The sequence below is a fragment of the Syngnathus acus genome, chromosome 3 (genome assembly GCF_901709675.1).
Source record: "Syngnathus acus chromosome 3, fSynAcu1.2, whole genome shotgun sequence".
Classification (NCBI taxonomy): Eukaryota; Metazoa; Chordata; class Actinopteri; order Syngnathiformes; family Syngnathidae; genus Syngnathus; species Syngnathus acus.
In genome coordinates, this window is record NC_051089.1 from 3,503,001 (window position 1) to 3,522,173 (window position 19,173).

Sequence of the window (19,173 nt, forward strand, 5' to 3'; positions counted from 1 at the left end):
CAAATAATATTGTTTGCATTTTGTGTGATGCAAACCTGCTAGCACTGCAACTTAGTAGCTACAGATGATTCTATTATTGTGCTGGTGTGAACAACACAAACCGGCGTGGCGCGTTCAGCCAGTTATCTGCTGTCAGCCGACGTTTGAGTCTCGGGGTGATGGATCAGCGTGCGTAAAGGGGGGTCAGCAGACTACAACTCCCGTCGTCTGTCGCTGGACAGCGACGCTAACAGGGCCCTGACAGATTCCGTCCCTCCTTCTCGTCTTAATACATCAACCCCCCCCAACCAAATGAGGACTTTTGAAGACAAGACCAGGTCAGTAGACCAGATCACTAGTGGAAAGTTAAATTACAAAATAGCGTGTGACGCTTTCATTCGTCTGAACGCAGTTAATCACGCAAGCGCTCGTATATTTATACAACCTGATTATAGCATGGGAAAAAACAAGCTGTGGCATAATCACGCACTTAATCCTTTCAGATGAATCATAGATGTGCATGTTGTAAAAAAAAAAGAAGAAAAAAAAAAAAGATGTGCGTGTTGTGTATAAAAAAAATTAAAAAACCCGGACAGGTCGCCGACCAATCGCAGGGCGGATACAAACAGACCAGTCACACTCACATTCAAACCTATGTTCAAGTTCCTATTTGTGCACTAAATCAAACAACTCCCATAAATTAGTGTCTGCCTACAGAAACATTTTGAGACTGCAGATTCCGTTGAAATATGATTGTTATCATTGTAAATGAATGCAAAGTACCTCTTTTCTGCATGAAGGTAAAGAGATCATCCAAGAACTCCTTCCTTTTGGGGTCGTTATCCAGCTCGTACAACTGAGGAAGAAACACCATTACTAGTAGTAGCTTGGACAAAACAATATCATACAAAATGCTTGCTTTGGATTGGTCGGTTTCCTTAACAAATGGTCCAAATCAGCATTGCCTGATAAAAGTGTGTTTTTTCGGTAAACAGAAGAGGTGATGCCAAACTAGCCTCGACTTCCTTTGAAGCCATTTTAAAGTTGAAACGACCCATTAGGCACCTTTAATTGGGGCTTTCTTTATTTTTTAAAGCAAACTAGTCGCACCTTGGCAAAGTCTCTGGAGGCTTCTCCTCGTCCTCTGCTACTGTCCGCCTCGTCCGCCCAGCTTGCGCTTCCGTTCTACAAGAAAATACAGAATACAGATTTGTTGAATTCAATTCATTGAAATATATTTCGAGACCAGAAATGTGGTTCAATTGTGAGAAAGCAAACAATTTGCGCCAGAAAAAAAAAAAGACGTAATTGGTTACCGACATTCTTCTTTGCTTCTTATCTATGCACGCGCTTTAAACAGTGCCCCCTAGTGTCTGGACTGAGACGCCACATAACTGAAATGCCTCAAGTGACTTGCTACGTCGGAGTGAAATGTGTGGAGAGAGTGTTAGAAAAACCTGCAGTTGGATGTTAAAATGTCTAATGGCAAGTTGTTACGAAAAAAAAGTGAAATGACGTTAGAGAATAATTTGTAGTTTTAAAACCTTTTCATCAGAACCACAAGATTTGTACATAGCGTTCATGTTTTTCCTCCAATTATCACAAGAGGTAAACTGAACCTCCAAAATTTAATACGTTCTCAATCTGTGGGAATGCACCTTTTCCTACGGCTGGGAGGTCGCAACCTCTGGAGTTATTGTACCCCTGAGCTCCCGTGTGCCCTTCTCCACCAGCAACTACTTCTTTACCGTCAAACAGCTTCATTTGACCTGAACCATCTGCATCTGCCCCCCCTACCCCCCCACCAGCACCCGCCCTTGTCTTCCGACCCAGCTGGATCCGAGAAGTCCAACCCACCCACCCCCCTAACCAATCCTTCAATCCAAATGCAGCTGTGACGGCTGTCCCAAGTTCATGGAGTGTAGCTACGCTGTCAGGAGAGGGCAGGCTGGTCAACAGCCTTTACCAAACACACACACACAGATGTAGTGATCGAGTTTGTGTTTGTGAGTGGGGGGTTGCAAAGGCCCCACAAGACGGGAAGGAAGGAAAATAGGGGCAGAGAGAGGGGTCCACGGTATGTGCCGAGCAGGAATGTCTCCTTCAAGACAAAAACCTATAAAAGCATCAGGAATCAAAACAAGATCCTTTTGGAGCAAAGTAGGGGCGGGGGTCGTCAAGGGGGGGGGAGCAGGAACCCATTGGTCAATGAAAATTACAGGGCCTGAAATGAAGGACCCGCAGGCCAAAAGGTTGCATGTAGTGATTTTCACACCAAATGCTTGTAAAGACAAATATGGAGGAGAAAAGTATGCGAAGGAGATGAATCAATTCACATTTGCTGACTCGATAGCAAATTAATACATGGGTGAATTGATATTTTGATTATTGTCACCCATCCCAAGTTTGTTTTTTGTACCTGCAAAAACTGTTGAGTAAATTCAAATTATTTAAAATAAGAAGAAAATGGCTCTCCCCCCCCTCCCCTGTTGCTTTGCACTTAAAAAACATGCCATTGGATCATCATGTGAAGGTAAATACACGCTATAGTACATTTGGAGGACATACAGACCTTTGCACAGCATTTGTCCACACTTCTGTTAACCTTTAGCCACTATAAACATCTATAAAGGGAGATAAATCCGCTTGCTAGCTGCCTATGTATATAATCTCTTATAGTGGGCGGGGGGAGGGGGACAGGATATTCAACTGCCCAAAATTGAACAAAGTAATCTTGCTGATAAAAGTAAACAAGAGGGAAGGTTTCCTAACTTCCAAAACAACATTTGCAGCACTCAAGGTTTCCTCATTTTTTATAGTTTGACCATCTTTCTTGTACATAAACAATTATTTGGACTTTTGACCCTTTCAAATAATATCTCAAATGGTTTGGGCAAACTCTCTTGTACTAGTCGACCGTGGAGCAGGTTTACAAATTTCAGTGGCGTAGTTTACAATTCTAACAACTGACAATGTTAGGGGGAACACAAACGTGTTGACACAAAAAACGTTGTGTAGGGGCTGTGCGGGTCCTGACTTTAAACTAGAGCAAAGTCTAACACGCTGCCCTCAACGCCATGTTGGCTTTGGTTGACATTGATGTTGGATATATGCGACTTGACTGCGGTCGCGTCGCTAAAAAAAAAAAATAGAACGATTTAATCTGACAGAACAATACTATTGCGAGTAACACAAGATGTGTGATTTTTTTGTTTTTAAATAATTGATCTCAACAAATGGGAGCTTGGCCTCCAACAGGAAGACGAAACCTGTCAACCGCAAAGACATGTTGGTTCTTGAAGGGCGACTCTGGTCAAAAAAACAGGAATGTTAACGCTTCACGTCACCTTTTTAGTCGGGTTAAGGTGGCTACTGACATTTTCACTCGTCGTGGTCAGCCACCTTAAGAACCTAGTGCTCAAATTACGTCTTAAAAGTGGAATCTAAGATAAAAACAAAACGGGAAGCTCAAAAATAAAATGGCGCTGGTTTCGAAACGCTCCTAACTTGGTTTTATTTTGCATATACCAAAACATGATGACTGTGGATGTAAAATCAAACTGTATAGTCAACGTGGGGTAAAGAAAATGCAAAAAAGAATCAGCAGCCTCCATCATTTTCATTTTTTTTATACAGCTAGCAGGTTTGCGGGTGGTCTAATCACATTGTCGGACGTACGTGACCGATTAGCGCCGTATCAAATCAAGGATCAGAATAACCCGTACATGAGAAGTGAGCAGTAGCCTGTCGCTGCATTTACGGAGTAGGGGGGGAGGAAATAAAGGGTCCAAAGTTCCCTCGTGGCTTATACCGACGCCACACAATTTGCAGTGATTGGTAGGGCTTGTAAAACTGGTTTAACTGTCCGTTGAGACTCAAACACGGGGTGTTAATTCCCCCCACTATCTACATTTTGCAAATCCTGATGACTTAAAACTGCTGCGGGGCAATTCTAACGCAGCCATTACACAAAAGATTGTCTCAAGTAGGAAGGCACCATTTTAGTGAAGGGGGCAGGCGTGCCGGAACAGGAAGGGTAAATGGCTACTGCTGCTGCAAGGGGAGTTGGGGGATGGACGGCATTGATCGCTCAGGATGTTGACAGCACTTCTCCAATTTGATAGTGCAGCTGTTATTAGATGAAGAGGCAGAACCTCAGTGAAAGCTTCATGTGATTCGCATCCTTGGCTTGGGAGGTTTGCGAGCTAGGATCTGAAAATTAAGTAGCGTCGGTAGAACGACACCACGGCGTTTCGAGTAGTGTCTGTTGGGGAGAGCTGTAATTTGGTGCCCTCCCCCCCCAGTGTCTAAAGGGCACCAACACGGAATGGGCGTGAGCGAGGGGCGGTCGACACTCTTTTAAAAGTCCTGTAAAAGCCATCTATTTGATGCCCTTTCCCTCTGTTGTTGTTCTGTAAAAATGACACCGACGCGGAATGGGAGGCGCAGTCGAAACGCCGCAGTTGTGCTTCCTGAAGATGTACGGTATCAATCGTAATTTTGCTGCCTTTATTTTGTGTAATGGGAACGGGAGTTGGCGGTTGTAATTATCGAAATGATTATCTGAAATGAAAAAAAAGCACTTTTGAACAATTTTCAGAAGGCTTGGAAAATTGGGCCCACAGTCCGACATGGCGCTGGATTGGTAAAGTTGAACACTTGAGAGCCAAGTTAGCTGAAGGCCAATCATTTCACCCGGAGCCTCCGTCACGTCGCCACACACCGTAGATAGTCTCCTGGGTCATAACCATTGAACTGGTAGGGAATCAATAAACCTGGATGCACAAATACAGGGAGGTCCCAAGCCCCCCGGCACCATCCCGCCCCCTCCCTCCGGACGCAATTTCACAGCGCAGGTCGATACTCATCATCCTCAGTCATACGGTGTGTATGGGAAGCTGACGGGAGGGCGGGACTGCAGTCGTGTGTTAACCTATATCATGACACTCGTTTGCTACATTCAGACTGCTTGAGCAGATAAGGCCCTCGGCCATCCCGTGTGATTTTTTACACACACATTCCGACACAGAGGTGTGACGGCCGAGCCATTTACTGAGCAACTTACTAATTCTGCTGGAAATGGGTGTTGGCAGACATTTTGTATCTGGGAAATGAACCAAAACTGGTTCAAGTCAACCACGTGAGAAAAGAAGTTGGAATTGGGCACTTGGGTCTGCAACGTGAATTTAGTCAGAGGTTGGGTCTTGTCAATTCACCCCCCACTCCATCCATAAAGAACATGATACTTTTTACACAGTTGTAAAAAAAATGGCAGTAAACAATGCAATGTTGGGAATGCAACCAACCAACGCCCGTGTGAAAGTTGTTGAATAGCATGAGTGAATGAAAAAAATGCACATAAATAGCTATTTAAGTGACTCTGTCACTTCAAATTGAAAACAAAAAAAAAACCCAGACCCTTCTCTTGCCCCACCGCAAACTTTTAACATCTCATTCCCACTTCTTTCCTAGCCCGTCAAAATAGTGCAGAGGTGGGGCAAACAGCTCAAGCAGACGCCGCCATAATGATTTAATAAGAGTCGAGATACTGCCACAGAAATCTGGACGGCGCCACGAGCAGCCATCAAAAGACAAAACAAGTGTCTTAAAAAAAAAAAAAAAGACATGCCTGTTTGGTTTCATTCCAAGACGCCGGAGACGACAATGACGGTTACCCCTGCTGGATTTCCGTGCATGCATTCCATGAGTTGTAATGCAACGCCAAGTCCCATGTCGCCGATTTGGCTCTGTGCCTAGTCACACAAGTCAGCAATTTGTCAAGGTGAAGCAATATGCGATGATGAGGTGGACTGGTATTACGGGAATCCGCTGACAGCAAGAAACCGCCATCTTTATTAGTGGGGCGGCAATTTGTTGAGAAAACCAACATGTGGTGAGGAGCAAAGTGGTTTCAGAATTTTTATGCCATCGGTAGATTTTTTTTTTTTAAGTCCTGATATTTCCCCACTCGACTTGTTCGGAAATCCAAAGGGCGATCGAGATGACTTCAGTGTCGAATACCATCTGCGAGCCAGCCGGTAGAAAGTGAAACATGCTTCCCTCTCAGCATGACTGTATAAATGAGCATTGTAAGGCCATGATCTCTAATCCGAATTGAATAATCGGGGCCCCAATCCCTCGGCGGGGTGCCGCGAATCATTTCTCGGGCAGCCGAGGAGGAGGGCGTATCGGTCGGGGGGCTGAGGGGATGCCGTGCTAACAACTGCAAAGGATCTCATGGTGAGCGGCTAACAAAAGGCTCGAGTTAATTGTGAATCCATGTGCGGCATGAGGGGAAGTATAAATCCCATCGCTACTCCGGAACATATGGCCCTGTCCGTCCTTTCTGCTCATTCTCTCATTAAGAATTACGGAGCACAAAAAGTGGTGAGCGAAGAACAACACCCTGGGGGATCGTCTTACACTCTCAATCCAATCCTGTTTGCGACTTAAAAAAAAAAAAAAGGATTTCTGGCTTTTCGGAGGGAACAGACAAAGTGGCGGGACAAGGGGCTCGAAATGTCGAAATGTCCAGAGGCTGGGCGTGTTTCTACCTGCCCGGACTTTGCTTAGTGCGGCACTTCTAAAACAGACCGCTGAAAAACAAGCCTCTGGGCGAGACCACCTCTCCCCTTCCATTAATCACTTCAATTACAAACCTCCAAAAAAGGGAGAAATGAGGGGGAAGAATAGGATGACAACATGGGCAAAAGAATTACACTCGCAGACCACAATTTTAGGGGATGTATACAACAGACAACAAATGGTGTTTCTGAAAAGTTGGACGTCAAAATGATTCCTTTGCGCACAGACTTGTACAAAACTTACATCATGCAGTTGTTTGCATGTCAGGCTAGTTGGCAACTGCTAGCAGATATTTGAATACATTTGTTAAGGTTAAAAAAGTAACACTAACCCAAACACCAAGCCAAACTGGGAGGTAATTGACTGCAAGGGATTTCCGAGCAAGAAAATGATTGGTCATTTGTCAAATTCAAAATATGAGGCATAGTAGCTCGATAGCAAGAAGCTGCAGCTAGCTAGCTGGCTCTGCTAAATAGAGAGCGAGTGAGAGATAGACTACAAGTGTTTTCATACATATATTCCCAAAAAGAAAAATGCATTTCCTACTTTTAGTGTGGATTAGTGCTATCCTGAAATGCGCTACAAATTGAGTTTTAATCATGGTTACTTCACCAATTTGGAAAATGAATTGCAAACCAAGCACCCTCCGCCCGAATTTTCACTTGCCGGTTTATGGTCGCATAAAATGAGCCGGATTGGACTCGAAAGTTGTTTTCAGGACCACGCTGGAAATGTGTGTATATGTCTGGTTTGAACATAAACAGAGCTGAAAGCTGGTTTTCATTAACCCGGGTAAGGGGTGGGGGTGACACAATACTGCTAAAACATGCAGATAAATCACTTTTTTCCCCCCATCGCTTCTATTGGAAAATTCTCGTGGTTCTGCATAGCGCGGTAGATGCGCTATAAGATTGAAGACTGACCCCTTCTCACATTCATCTGGCCATACTTCACGGGGGGTGGGGGTCTGGGGGGGTGAATGCTCCAATGGACGCTTGAACCTACAACAGACCTCACAGGAAAAGGCGCATTTGCATATTGTGTTCCTGAGTAAACAAATCTGTAAGCGACTCGCAAGTCTGGTTTGCCAAATAAACTGAGTGCATTTGTTCAAGTCGCAGTCCTTTCACCAAGACACCACATTCCACGGAAGCCCCCCCACCCTACCCCCGTCGCCCCCTGCCCATTACATCGACAGGACCCTTTCGCTGCCTCACACAAATGCTACGTTTATAGGCTGCTGTGGCCAGAAGTTCACACTCATTGGTTCAAAGAGGCTTTCACGAACAGAGCAAACATTTTTTAGTGAATCACATCTGTGCCACCGCCTTGAGTTAACCCTTTTCTCACAAGAGAAAAGTAAGACCTCCGTGGCCAGACTTTCCGGCCCCTGCTAGTGCCCCCCTCCAATATAATTTAATTTGGAATGTTTTGTGCTCTTACAGCTATTGCAATATGGAAAGGCTATTCACAGACAAAACATTTTGGAAGAGCAATAAAAAACCACGACGCGGCTATTTGTAGCATCTCGCCAGCTAAAAGCTGCGCCTAAAAATATAAAGCGTATCTCGCTTCTCCTTCAAGAGGAAGCATCCACTTCACTTCTGGGCTAATGGCTAGTAAGACGTACATGTATCACGCCGACAACTACGATACGTTGGCAATAAACAAACGCATCTCATTAAAGCTGCAAACAGACATAGAGGGACGCATCCCGTTTTCTTTATTAAATCCTTGATAATCGAACCTCGCAGCTAAACAAACATCAAGTGTTGACAACAATTCATTCGCCATCGATTGCCCAGGCCGGAAAAAAAATGCGGTGTGACAATCAGAAGCCAGGTCAAAATCAGGAAAGTCAGTGTTGTGACTTATCTGCGCTATCAAATGTTCTAACTCTAAGCGGAATTCACAGCTTCCACTTGGCGACCTTATCGATAAATGGCATCGATTTCTTCAGGAGGTATCTGTTTCCCCTCAGCCAGCGTTAAGTGTGAGGGGGCATTCCAGCACTGACAGGCCAGTGGCCCCCTGGGGACCCCCCTGCCCCGATCCGCAACGGTGCGGGCCCGTTACGCATCTGGAGCTCATCTCCAGGGCCCGACAAACGTCTCTACTGGACACTTTAACAGTCAAAAAACAGCAGGAACTTTGAAAGAGGAACCAAACAACACAAAGCACATGCTTGCAAGGAATGGGGAATGATAGCGTCGTCCTTGTGCCACACACTAATTTGCTTAACAACATAATTCCATAAAGAACCACAGACCATTTGGACAAATGAATGAGAAACAAATATATCGGAGTGATCAAAACTATAAATTCATCTTTTTTGCCACCACAGAGGCCAGGATAAGTGCCGCGCAGGTCGTAGTTAGCTTAGCTTAGCATTTCTAAGCGGTGGCAGGGAAGAAAATGCTTTTTTCTCCAGCTAGGAGCCGAACGGTTAGTGTGCCCCTTTATAGAAGCGCTTTTAGCTTTGACGACGACAAAATCGTGTTATCTGAAATCACGACTTCGATCCCAAAATGATAAATTGTTCAGCCCAAAGGGGTTCATAACAATTCATTTGATAGACACTGGTAGTTGCTGCTTTGTTTTTACTTTGAGCAAATCCTTGTAATGATCAAGCATTGACAGCCTGCTCCACCAACATTTAATGGCGTCGGTCGGCTAAAGAAAGCTTGGCAATCGATCTCAGCCATCTGTCAAGGATGATATGATCTAGAGTAAACCCCTGCTGTCTGCGGCGATAAGGACCAAGTCCCGCTTCAAATAGTGAAAATTCATGATTAACTGATGTTACCCTTCAAGGATTAGACTGTTCTACAATTGCCTATAGATTCTGGCAAAAGCCTTTATTTTTTGACATGAATCTTCTCGACTCACTCAAGATAAATGAACTTTTCTTCGATATTCTGATCAACTTTGCTTCGAAGTCTTGAATGTGGCACACAAAGCAGACAAAAAGAAAAAACCCTTACATCATGTCTCGCTTAGCCAACTTGAAAAGTGCTCTTTGTTTTATCATCTGGCAGGCAAACTTGTTTGAATGTACGAATGACATCAAATTTAGTGGCTGAGAGTGCTGCGCACGGGAAATGCCCTCGCAATCTAACAGATTTGAAATATTTTTGCAAAGGGAAGTGTGTTAATAAATGTCAAGAACCCAAGCGTGACACAACAGGTCCCCTAAGCTTCTCAAAAAAACTAAAACACTAAGCTAACCTTTTACTAAGGCTAGAGGGGGAAAAGAAAGAAAAAAACCTTTATCGGGACTCCCCCATTGCCGCTAAAATTCATTATCTAGACGACACGGTCACATGTGGAAACCGTCCTCTCGGGTTTTCTAATCACATTTATTCGGGGCAGCAGAACCTGAGAGGTCTTTGTCGGAGCAGATGGCTTTGGCTAATCAAGGCCTGGCCCGCCGGCGGCCGGGCCAGTCCAAATCTGCCGCTAAAATTAGCCTAACCGCGTTACACATTAATATGATCATGTCGGTCAGGTAACGAGATTCGGGATGTTAAAGGAGTAAATCGGGCGCAAACGGAGTTACGCTCGGCACCTGCTCCCGTATCGACTCGGGCAAAAGAAAACACGCCTTTTCATGCTACAACAACCTTCTTGCAATAATCCACGATTGACGTTGTCCCCGTTGTTAATAATTTAATTTTTAGCCGCACTCATTAATCATTTACCAACTGGGCTTTTTAAAATTATTGACCGCAGTCATTATGGCCCGCAACGTCTATTAACCAGCCTGGCGCTGTTTTGTCATGTTAAACTCGTTTCATTCATTTTCATTTCAGTGTAATTGCTGCGCTGCTCCTACGCTCGCATTTTTCCAGCCCGGAAGTCTTACGTCAGGGTTTTTTTCCTACATACAAAATTCAGTGACGGCTGCCTCTACACTGAGAGGCGCTGACATGAATATTCTCATCCGACTGGCGTCATTTTTAATTGTGGCATTCGGAGCTAATGAATCGGAAACTATTCAGACAACCAATTATTGTCTGGAGACATTGTTTAGTTTAAATTGATGTCTGGTTTTAGACTCAACAGTTGATATTCTTACTTCATAACTAATTATCTCTTGTGTTTAATCAAAATAAGAGACAAGTAAACATATGTGTGAAAATTGCAAAACCATGATCAGCATTCTTCAATATCCAAGAAGGAGCTTTAAAAAGTTTGATGAGTACATAGCAAACAACAAAAACGGGTTTATAAACAGTTGTCGGAAAATAACAATTTTACAATAACATGCAAATTACAGATAGATTTATCAATTCTAAAAATATTTTGTTGGATTACTTCCTTATAGTACGAGTATGTGTAGCCTCACGTGTTCTGACTCAAACACTGCTACTTTTCATGATGGAGGTTGAACTGTGTATCACCTCGGGGATTTATTTTCAAAAGCTGCTGCGGCCCAATTAACAGTATAAACTGTGTAAAAGGGCACTTGAACAGTTTTTCTTACTAAACGGAGCTGCTTTTAAGGCCAAACGGGCCGGAGGGTTCGACTGCTTATTGTTCTTGTTGTTTCTTGAGATAATTAGGATCCCGTAGGAGCCGGCCGCTCCGAAAAAAACAGCTGAGTGTCAGAAGCTGATCCGCGGCTATATCGCTATTAGCATCATGTGACATTTGCTGGGCCGCGGCCAGCGCTTTTGGAAGCTGCGCTGGCGTTTGGAAGGCTTGGCAAGCGAGCGTGGCCACACGCTGCTGCAAACACGGGATTTTGGCAGGCGGCTGTAATGAGTGCACAGTGAAAAGGGAAAAAAAACTTCCTTCGCCCGTGGCTGCAAGCCAGAGCCCAGTCAGTCAGCTGCTGTGTTTACCGCAGGGCCTTGACACGGTGGCCCAGTTAGTACCTAGCGGGCTCCTTACACCGGGTTGGACCTCTGCCAATATTGTGACACAAGGGAAAACAAAATATTCTAACACGATGCCTTTCAACCAGTTGAAGCTAAATTGCTAGCATGATGGCTTTAGCTTTGAAGGTTTGGTGATTTTATCATTCATCACTTCGCCATTTTTTCTCGGTGAAAATTCTTCTCCGGTCTGTCCACGCAACAAGTTCAAATGGCGATGACCCGTATGTCCTCTTCGTCCTTGCCAATTGTGCGCGACAAAAGACGCCATTTTGTGAGGAGATCACGCAGCGCAATGTTTCGCTGGCCTTTGAGTCCCTCCCGACAAAACAAAATTATTATTTTCTTTACATTATATTATATTATATTGTTGTTATATATTTTATTTTTATTGTTACATATTTTATTTTATTTACATTATACCTCTAACATTTCTTTGTTTTGTGTGTATGTGGTTATTTAGCTAATGAATTTTATGAATGATCTTTTTTGTCTCTATCGTCCATTTTCTGCAGCTTCCCCCAAAAAGTTATTTTGTTGACGACAAACATTTTTTGCTGTACATTTAAAATACATTGTGCGAAATATACGCCTTGACCTATTTTTAAAAGCAGGTAAAGTTTTACTATGTATGTAATGAGGAAGCACGCAAATATTGTATTATGCCGGGAGTCATCTTGGCTACGTTTATAAAGCGGATATTGTTTAGTGGCTCCCGACACGGAGCAAAACAGACTTTGTTCAACACACACCGATATGACCTTGGGGCTCCATTGGCCCGCAGCTGCCGAGGTGTATTTCTTTCATTGCGCTATATGTTTAGTTCCTTCTGTTTGCCTTCATTAAAGAGCAGGTGTTGAGATACGCCAAGTGGGAGGGGCTGGAAAGGACCAATGGGCGGCGGCAGTGAAGGGGGGGTGTTGGTCGTGGTTTTCGCTAGCGGGCGACTGATCGAATTACAGCAAGCATCAGTAGCTCAGTTTCCATTAGGAGGCGAGGAAGTTAATCCTCGGGGGTGGATTTAGATGTGGGGGTGGGATGTGACAACAAGTGGAGGCGTTTTTTTTTTTTTTTTTTTTTTTAAACGTAAAAACTTTTTTTAGTCTTTCACTTTAATTCTCTAACAGGGAGCTGGACGGCAAAACTTGTCACGTGACCAAAGACAAGTGCCGCACTTTGCTATTGCGAGGCTTCAAACGAGCATTCGTGAAATACTAATTTAACTAATTTAAATTGAAGAAAAAAAAAAATGCTGATAAATTGTTTTGTTTTTTAATTGTAATAAAAACCTTATTGGCTTAAATTGAAATTGAGTAATAGTGATCAAACATGATAAAATGTAAGTCAAGCAAAATTGGAATTTCATATTAAATAAATACTCGGGGGGTTGTCCTTCTGTCATTCTGAAATTCTAAATCAAAGAACTTATATCAGAATTTATCACGATTTTTAACATAAGACTGAGCGCATATTCTTGAAAAATGACATTATTGTGACACTCCTTTGATAGTTGGACCAAAAAAAAAAAAGTGTCTCTGCTTGCACCAGCAGGCGCTCCCGCCCTCCCTCCCATCAGCTCCTCCCATCCAGGCCCTTTGGCTTCTTTCTTTTACTGCCCCCGTGACACTGATGAAGGGGGTTGAACTGGATTGAAAGATCACCAATCAGGGGCCAACTATAACACGGGCGAGCAAACACCCGCCATCTCGCCTTCCTACCCCCATTCGCTCGTCTCTTGTTGGAAGCCCCCTGTGGGAATGTTCACTGTTTGAAGAGTTAACTCTTTAATTCCGTCTGGAATGTTTCCTCTGGGTGGGGCGGCGTGGTGTGTCGAGCCAGACCGCTAAAGCCGCTCCTCCCCCTTCATCTGCCTACTAAATTCAATACCTCTATTTCTGGCCTGGGGGGGTCTTCCACATGTAGGTGTTAAGAGCAGGTCAGCACAAAGTGAGGTTTGTGTGCGTGCCACGCGATTATTCCCGATACACTTATTGAGATCAATGTGAAAAAGTCATTGAAGCACCCACCATGACATTTTCACGGGTCTGCAATCCAAACCGATATTGAAAAACGTCATGTGATGTAGTACAGTAGAGCGAGTGGAAATGGTCCAAAAAAATTAGTTCTCATTTGCGCCGTTTCCCTGTTAGTGAATAATGAAAATGGAAATAAATAGTTTCACATTCTGCCCAATTGTTTGGTTGAGTTCCAAACAGCAAGTTGTGTTGTCAATTATTTTTTAATGAAATACAAAAAATATATATCTATTTTTAAATGAAAACAAATTTTCGATTTAAATCACAAATATAACGCAGACACGTTTAGATTTCAAGTCACGCGACTTTAGCAAAACATTTTTGCCCCAAATTTGAATCACATTTCAAATTTACTTTCAACCTCGTGTCGTCAATTCCTTGGCTCCACAAATTCGACCTCGCAACTGAAGTCCGGTGTCGTATTTGTCGCCCAAAACTTGGCTCAAATTCTGAATCGTATCTCCTTTTCCGACGATGTAGCTACAATATTAGCAGCTTAGCGCAGGAAGGAAGGCCACCATCGCTTAACGATTATCATACTCAACTCCGAGCGGATACATATCGTGGGACCGAATCATTTTTTTACCACTTATGTCGTTATTAAACACAATCATCGGATTAAATTGAGTTTAATGCTCAAATATAGCCCGTCTCTACTGGAAACTGGAAAACAAAATAGAATTAGATGTTGCTAATTGGCGCGGCTCTGCATTTCCGTCCTGACAGAAATTCAACATGCAGCCATTACGGTCAGGCAACATTAGGCACAAAGGCACATTCATCAGGAGGGGAGAAAAAAAAAAAAAGTCAATAAAAAAAAAAGAATTGGGAGCTGAGGCGCCTCCATTCAGAGGATATGGGTGAGGGGGTCACGCAGCAGTGACTCTCAACCCGGACAAAGTAAATAATTATACCAACAGCTCGGTTTTTCTTAATACCGTACAAGCAGGTTATAAATGAATGTGAAGTCCGCAGTGAACTTTCCACCCTGTCACACTCGAGCGCGAAGAGAGAGGTTGGGTCGAGGGCTGGAAAAAGTCCAGCGGTGACAAACGACGGCGGCTGACGAGCACAAACGGCGGAGCCGCTCCCGGAGGGCTGACGAGAATAAATCAGCGTGAAACCAGATCCGCCGTAATGGAGTCAATGAGTCACGCCGCTTGAGTTGCCATTTTGTCATCTTAATGCAACTTGTGTGTTAACAAATAAAAGGAAAGATCATTTCAAAAGCGGGTTCAAACATTTTTTTTTTTTTTAGCAGAAATGACAGACAATGCTAGCTCACATCCTGGTGAAACCATAAAGTTGTAAATAATGGAGTGTATCACATGTTTAATGTCTTTTATGCTGTGGATTTTTTTTATTATCGCGCCGACAGCTAGTTTTTCCACCTCGGTAAAGATAACTGCCGAAGTGCGGTCAGTCGTGATTCGACGGCGACATTTTATCACACGACGGCAACAGTAGGAACGTGTTGGTCAGCTCAGATTGACGTGTCAGGAAAGTTCCATGACACATCCCGGCGTCAAAATAAAACCTCGGCTCCACCGACCGGTTCGATGCAAAGACCTCGGCGTTGGTCATAAATGAAGCGTGAACGGCGGGTCGGGGGTGAGGACGGACATTCCTCCCTCTCGAAAAGCTCAAGCACGCAATCGTTATCGATCTTTCCTCCTGAGCTGCAGCTGTGGTGGCTGCCCTCCCTTCCTGGCTGATGTGTTGCTGGGGCGACAGCTAAATTATGCAACAGGCCGGGCTGGCGGGGGACCGAAAGCCACGAGCCGGCTTTGAGGGGTGGCCGACGCGAGACATCGGGAACGATTCCATGTGTCTGTGAATATGCCTTGCTACTACAACACAAATTCAATAATTAAATCATTGTAAAAAAAAATATATATAATAATGTTTTTCAAACAACAAAAATAATCTTAACAGAAAAAAATGTATGATACCAGTCAAAAGTTTGAAAATAACCTCTAATTCAATGTTTTTTAATTATTATTTATAATAATTTATTATTTCAAAAATTCCTGGAATGTAGATTAATACTTAAACTATTATTAAGAAATATCGATGATGGAATTCCTTGATAAAAGACTGAAAATAGAATGTAAATGTAAATAAAGTTAATAAAAATGTCAGATATTTGAAGGTGTTTCCAAAGTTTAAAAAAAAAAATTATTGATCACTTTGTCCATATTTGCAACAAATTTAAAGTATGACACAAATGAAGAAAAAGGTGACAACGTCAATATTGTATATAAAATTGTAAATTAATTGAATAGAATTAAAGACAATCTCTTAGAGGGAAATGTCGCATTTACAGCACTGACAAGTTCAATCGCAAATTGTCTTTTATTGAAAAGTACACCGTGACTCATTTTATAGCGAGACAAGAACACCATTGATCATCATTGCAATCTTGTGCCTATCGTGACGTCTGTATTTTGCACGCGCTCACAGAGCGGGTGATGCGCCACCTGTAGCACACCATCGCCATCGATACAGTCGATCTCTGTTGTGCAGGCCTGATTAATACTGCATTAATCACACAGGGATTATCATGTGTGTGTGAGAAGGAGGTGCTGCTGGTTTGTGGGGCTGGATTACAGGGGTCACGCAGCCAATGTCCCAGCGTGGCAGAGGCCAAAGTGCAGAGGATGGCCTGCCGCCCGCCCCCCCCTGGGCTTCCCTCCACGCGACGCCATTGTGCCCTCCCTTGTTTGGCAATTATTTACTCTGCTGTTTAGGAAGCAAAAAAAACAGCGGACGTCCCCCTCTGTCCTACACCCCCCCCCCCCCCCCCTTCGGTCCTGTAAAACTGGCCCAACTAGTAGCCGAGAAGTGGGCATACATGTTACATCCCTGTTTATATTTATGAATGCTTATTTGTCTTTTGTTTTCCAAAGTGACGGCAAGAATGGTGAGCAGCCTTGTGCAATGAATGCTGCTGCTTATTATGAACTGAGTTGAACTGTGCTTGTGTCAAGTCCGTGCTTGCAAGTCCGAGCAAAAAAAAAATAATAAAAATCATCCTGATGACAGCTTGTCTCTCAGGGCTGCGCTGTTTTGAAAATGCATAATTAAATTGTCTAAAATATTTTTTAAAAATATATGTTTCTACTTTTTACTATTCACGTTGATTTACGTATAAAAAAAAAAGCATCTAATTCAGCTACAAATCGTCAACAGTGTTCAGCACCCCATGGTTTCATTTAATTATATATTGTTTGAGGGCCGTGTAGTTTTCACGTGTACTTTCCTCGCCATTAAATCGCTTCACCATTTCCATGCCGACGTGGAGAGCAGGTCAGCTAGATGTTAAGTGCATGGGACCACTTTAGATGGCTCTCGCCATTATTAAAGGGAGGGTGGAAAGGTGGGAAGTGCGTGGGTGGGTGTACTTGCAGCATCTGCCTGCCTGACTTGTCTGTCTCTCTCTCTTTCGCTTCTCCAAGACAATGACATCAAAAAAAAAAAAAAGCTACTCTGTCCTCCTCCCCCTACAGCGGTGCAACCTGAAACTGCCTGAAGAGATGAGCTGCCATTAAATACTGCAGAGCTGACATAATGACAGCGAAGATAAAAGAGAGGAAACTAAACAAAAAAAACAAAAAAAAGCCAGACCAATTCTAGTCCATCCTCCTCCAACCCCCGCAGGCTCGCGCGGTCTCCGCTAATAAAAGACATCGGGCCACTGATAGGGCCAATGGCTATAACTTTACTTTGCTCTGATCTTTGACAAAAGCCAGGTCAACTTACCGAATCAGGCAACTCATGACAAGAATTCCACACTTTAGATTCAGTTCTTTTTTTAAATTAGGTCATAGTAAAGAACAAAATAATATATTTGGATCTTTTGCATCTCAAGCCTTTGCAAAACTCAACTTAAAGTGTACATTGATAAGAGCCGTTGTTTTTCCATGACATCATCGAAAGCATCGGTGTCAAAGTCAAGGCCCGGGGGCCGGATATGGCCCCGCCACATCATTTTATGTGGCCCGAGAAGACAAATCGAGTTCATGCAGCGATACTAAAATTACAAACTTCAATTTTAAAAAAAATAGAGATTTATATATTTTTTACCTTACCAGTCACCTTTTTAAAATTTTTACTGGGTCTGACTTAAAAAAATACTCATCAATTTAATGTGTCGCTCATATCATATGAGGTGTTCACACATTTATTCGGCTGAACATAATGACCCTATATGATGCGGCCCCCGACAAAAATGACACCCCTGAATTCTAAAGCAACGAAATTCCTCCAAGAGAAACCGCTTGTTTCGTTTTGTTGTCGTGAAAAGTAATCCCGCAGAGCAGACGTGTTAGTGTTTGGATTTATGCTAATCGTAGCCACTACGATACAGAATATCGAATCGGGACATCTCTCGTAGTGAGTCGTCAGTGGTCGTAACTAGTAAGTCCATTTTGTCATGGAAACAGCCAGCCAGCCAGCAAAAAAAAAAAAAAAACAGTTCTAGTTTAAAATAGCCAGAGTAGTTTTGTGTTTGTATATCCCAAACAAACGGCGGAGAAACTATTCTGCAACCTCCTTGGCAGAGGCACTACTACGACTGCTACAGCTGTTGCTGCTGCTACGTTCCTTCGCCTGCGTCATTGCCGCCAAATGCTAAATTTGGAAAAAGGCCGAGGGGGAAGCACCGCTTGGGATACATTTGCCGTTAAATATAGAATGTAATAAAACCCAGACACGCGATACAAGTCGAGATACCTCGCCCTCAACTCGCCCTGTCCTACTATCGCGCCGGGCCGCGTGGATCTCGGCCGCTGTCCAACTACGCATTCCGATGTTCTGTAATGTTGTGCTGAGGCAATATTTATTTTGAAGGGAAAGTGCACTTGGCACACGGCCGAAACTCCGCCGGAGAGGCTCGGGGGGTGTGCGGGGGAAGAAAGGTAGGAGGCCGCAGGAGTGCTCCGAGCTCTGCTACTGTGTGTACGACTTCCAACATTCCCACCCAAAATCCTCACGTTGACCCGGACAACCACCCACAGCCTGACGACTTGACGAGCAGGACCCGAGCCAAGCCAGAGGCTCACACACACACACACGCACATAAGGAGAGTGCTCACGTTGCGCACAAGCCTGGCTCGATGCCAGCACTCACTTAAGCGGATTTTTTTGCCACAAAAGCCAATTGTGGGTCAAAGCTACACACACATGTTGGAAGCGTCTACAAGAATGTGGGAAGGTGACGTCACCCAAATAGCGGCAGACGCTTTCATTTTCTAATGTAAGACAAAAACAACATTTGCAACCACAACCACGTGAAGATTGGAAATAAATGCAAGCATTAAAATATTCAGCTGAAAATTGGAAATGTGGGGGGGGGGGGGGGATTGCAACCCATTAAGGCAACATTAAAGACATGTAAACATGACCAATTACAAGAAAAATATCTTAATAGCAATCTCAAATTGTTGGAAAAAAAAGTTTCCATAGATTTAGGTTACGCAAACATTAAAAGAAAAAAAAAAAAACGCCTCTCGACGCCTTTCATTTCATGTTCTACAAGACGACTCGCAGAACCAGTATGGTGATATAAATCCGATGTTTGGTCTGCGACTCTCCTCGGGGTGGTTTGCGTGCCTCCCGGGGTGTTCCCATGGAAAGGGATACGCAAAGCTGGTGAGATTAGCCTGTGGCTAACAGTAGGGGGCTAAACGGAG

General features: G+C 43.6%; 1 protein-coding gene across 2 annotated transcripts in view; it reads right to left on the bottom strand.

Moving 5' to 3' along the window:
- The window catches only part of LOC119120001 (AT-rich interactive domain-containing protein 3B-like), a 42,893-nt gene that overhangs the window by 20,610 nt on the left and 3,110 nt on the right, over positions 1–19,173 (bottom strand). For both annotated transcript variants that reach the window (XM_037246572.1, XM_037246571.1), the window contains exons 3-4: positions 1,090–1,164; positions 763–835 (exon numbers count right to left, since the gene is read on the bottom strand). In XM_037246572.1, coding sequence (XP_037102467.1) covers positions 763–835; positions 1,090–1,164 — 148 coding nt within the window. The remainder of the gene's footprint in view (positions 1–762; positions 836–1,089; positions 1,165–19,173) is intronic.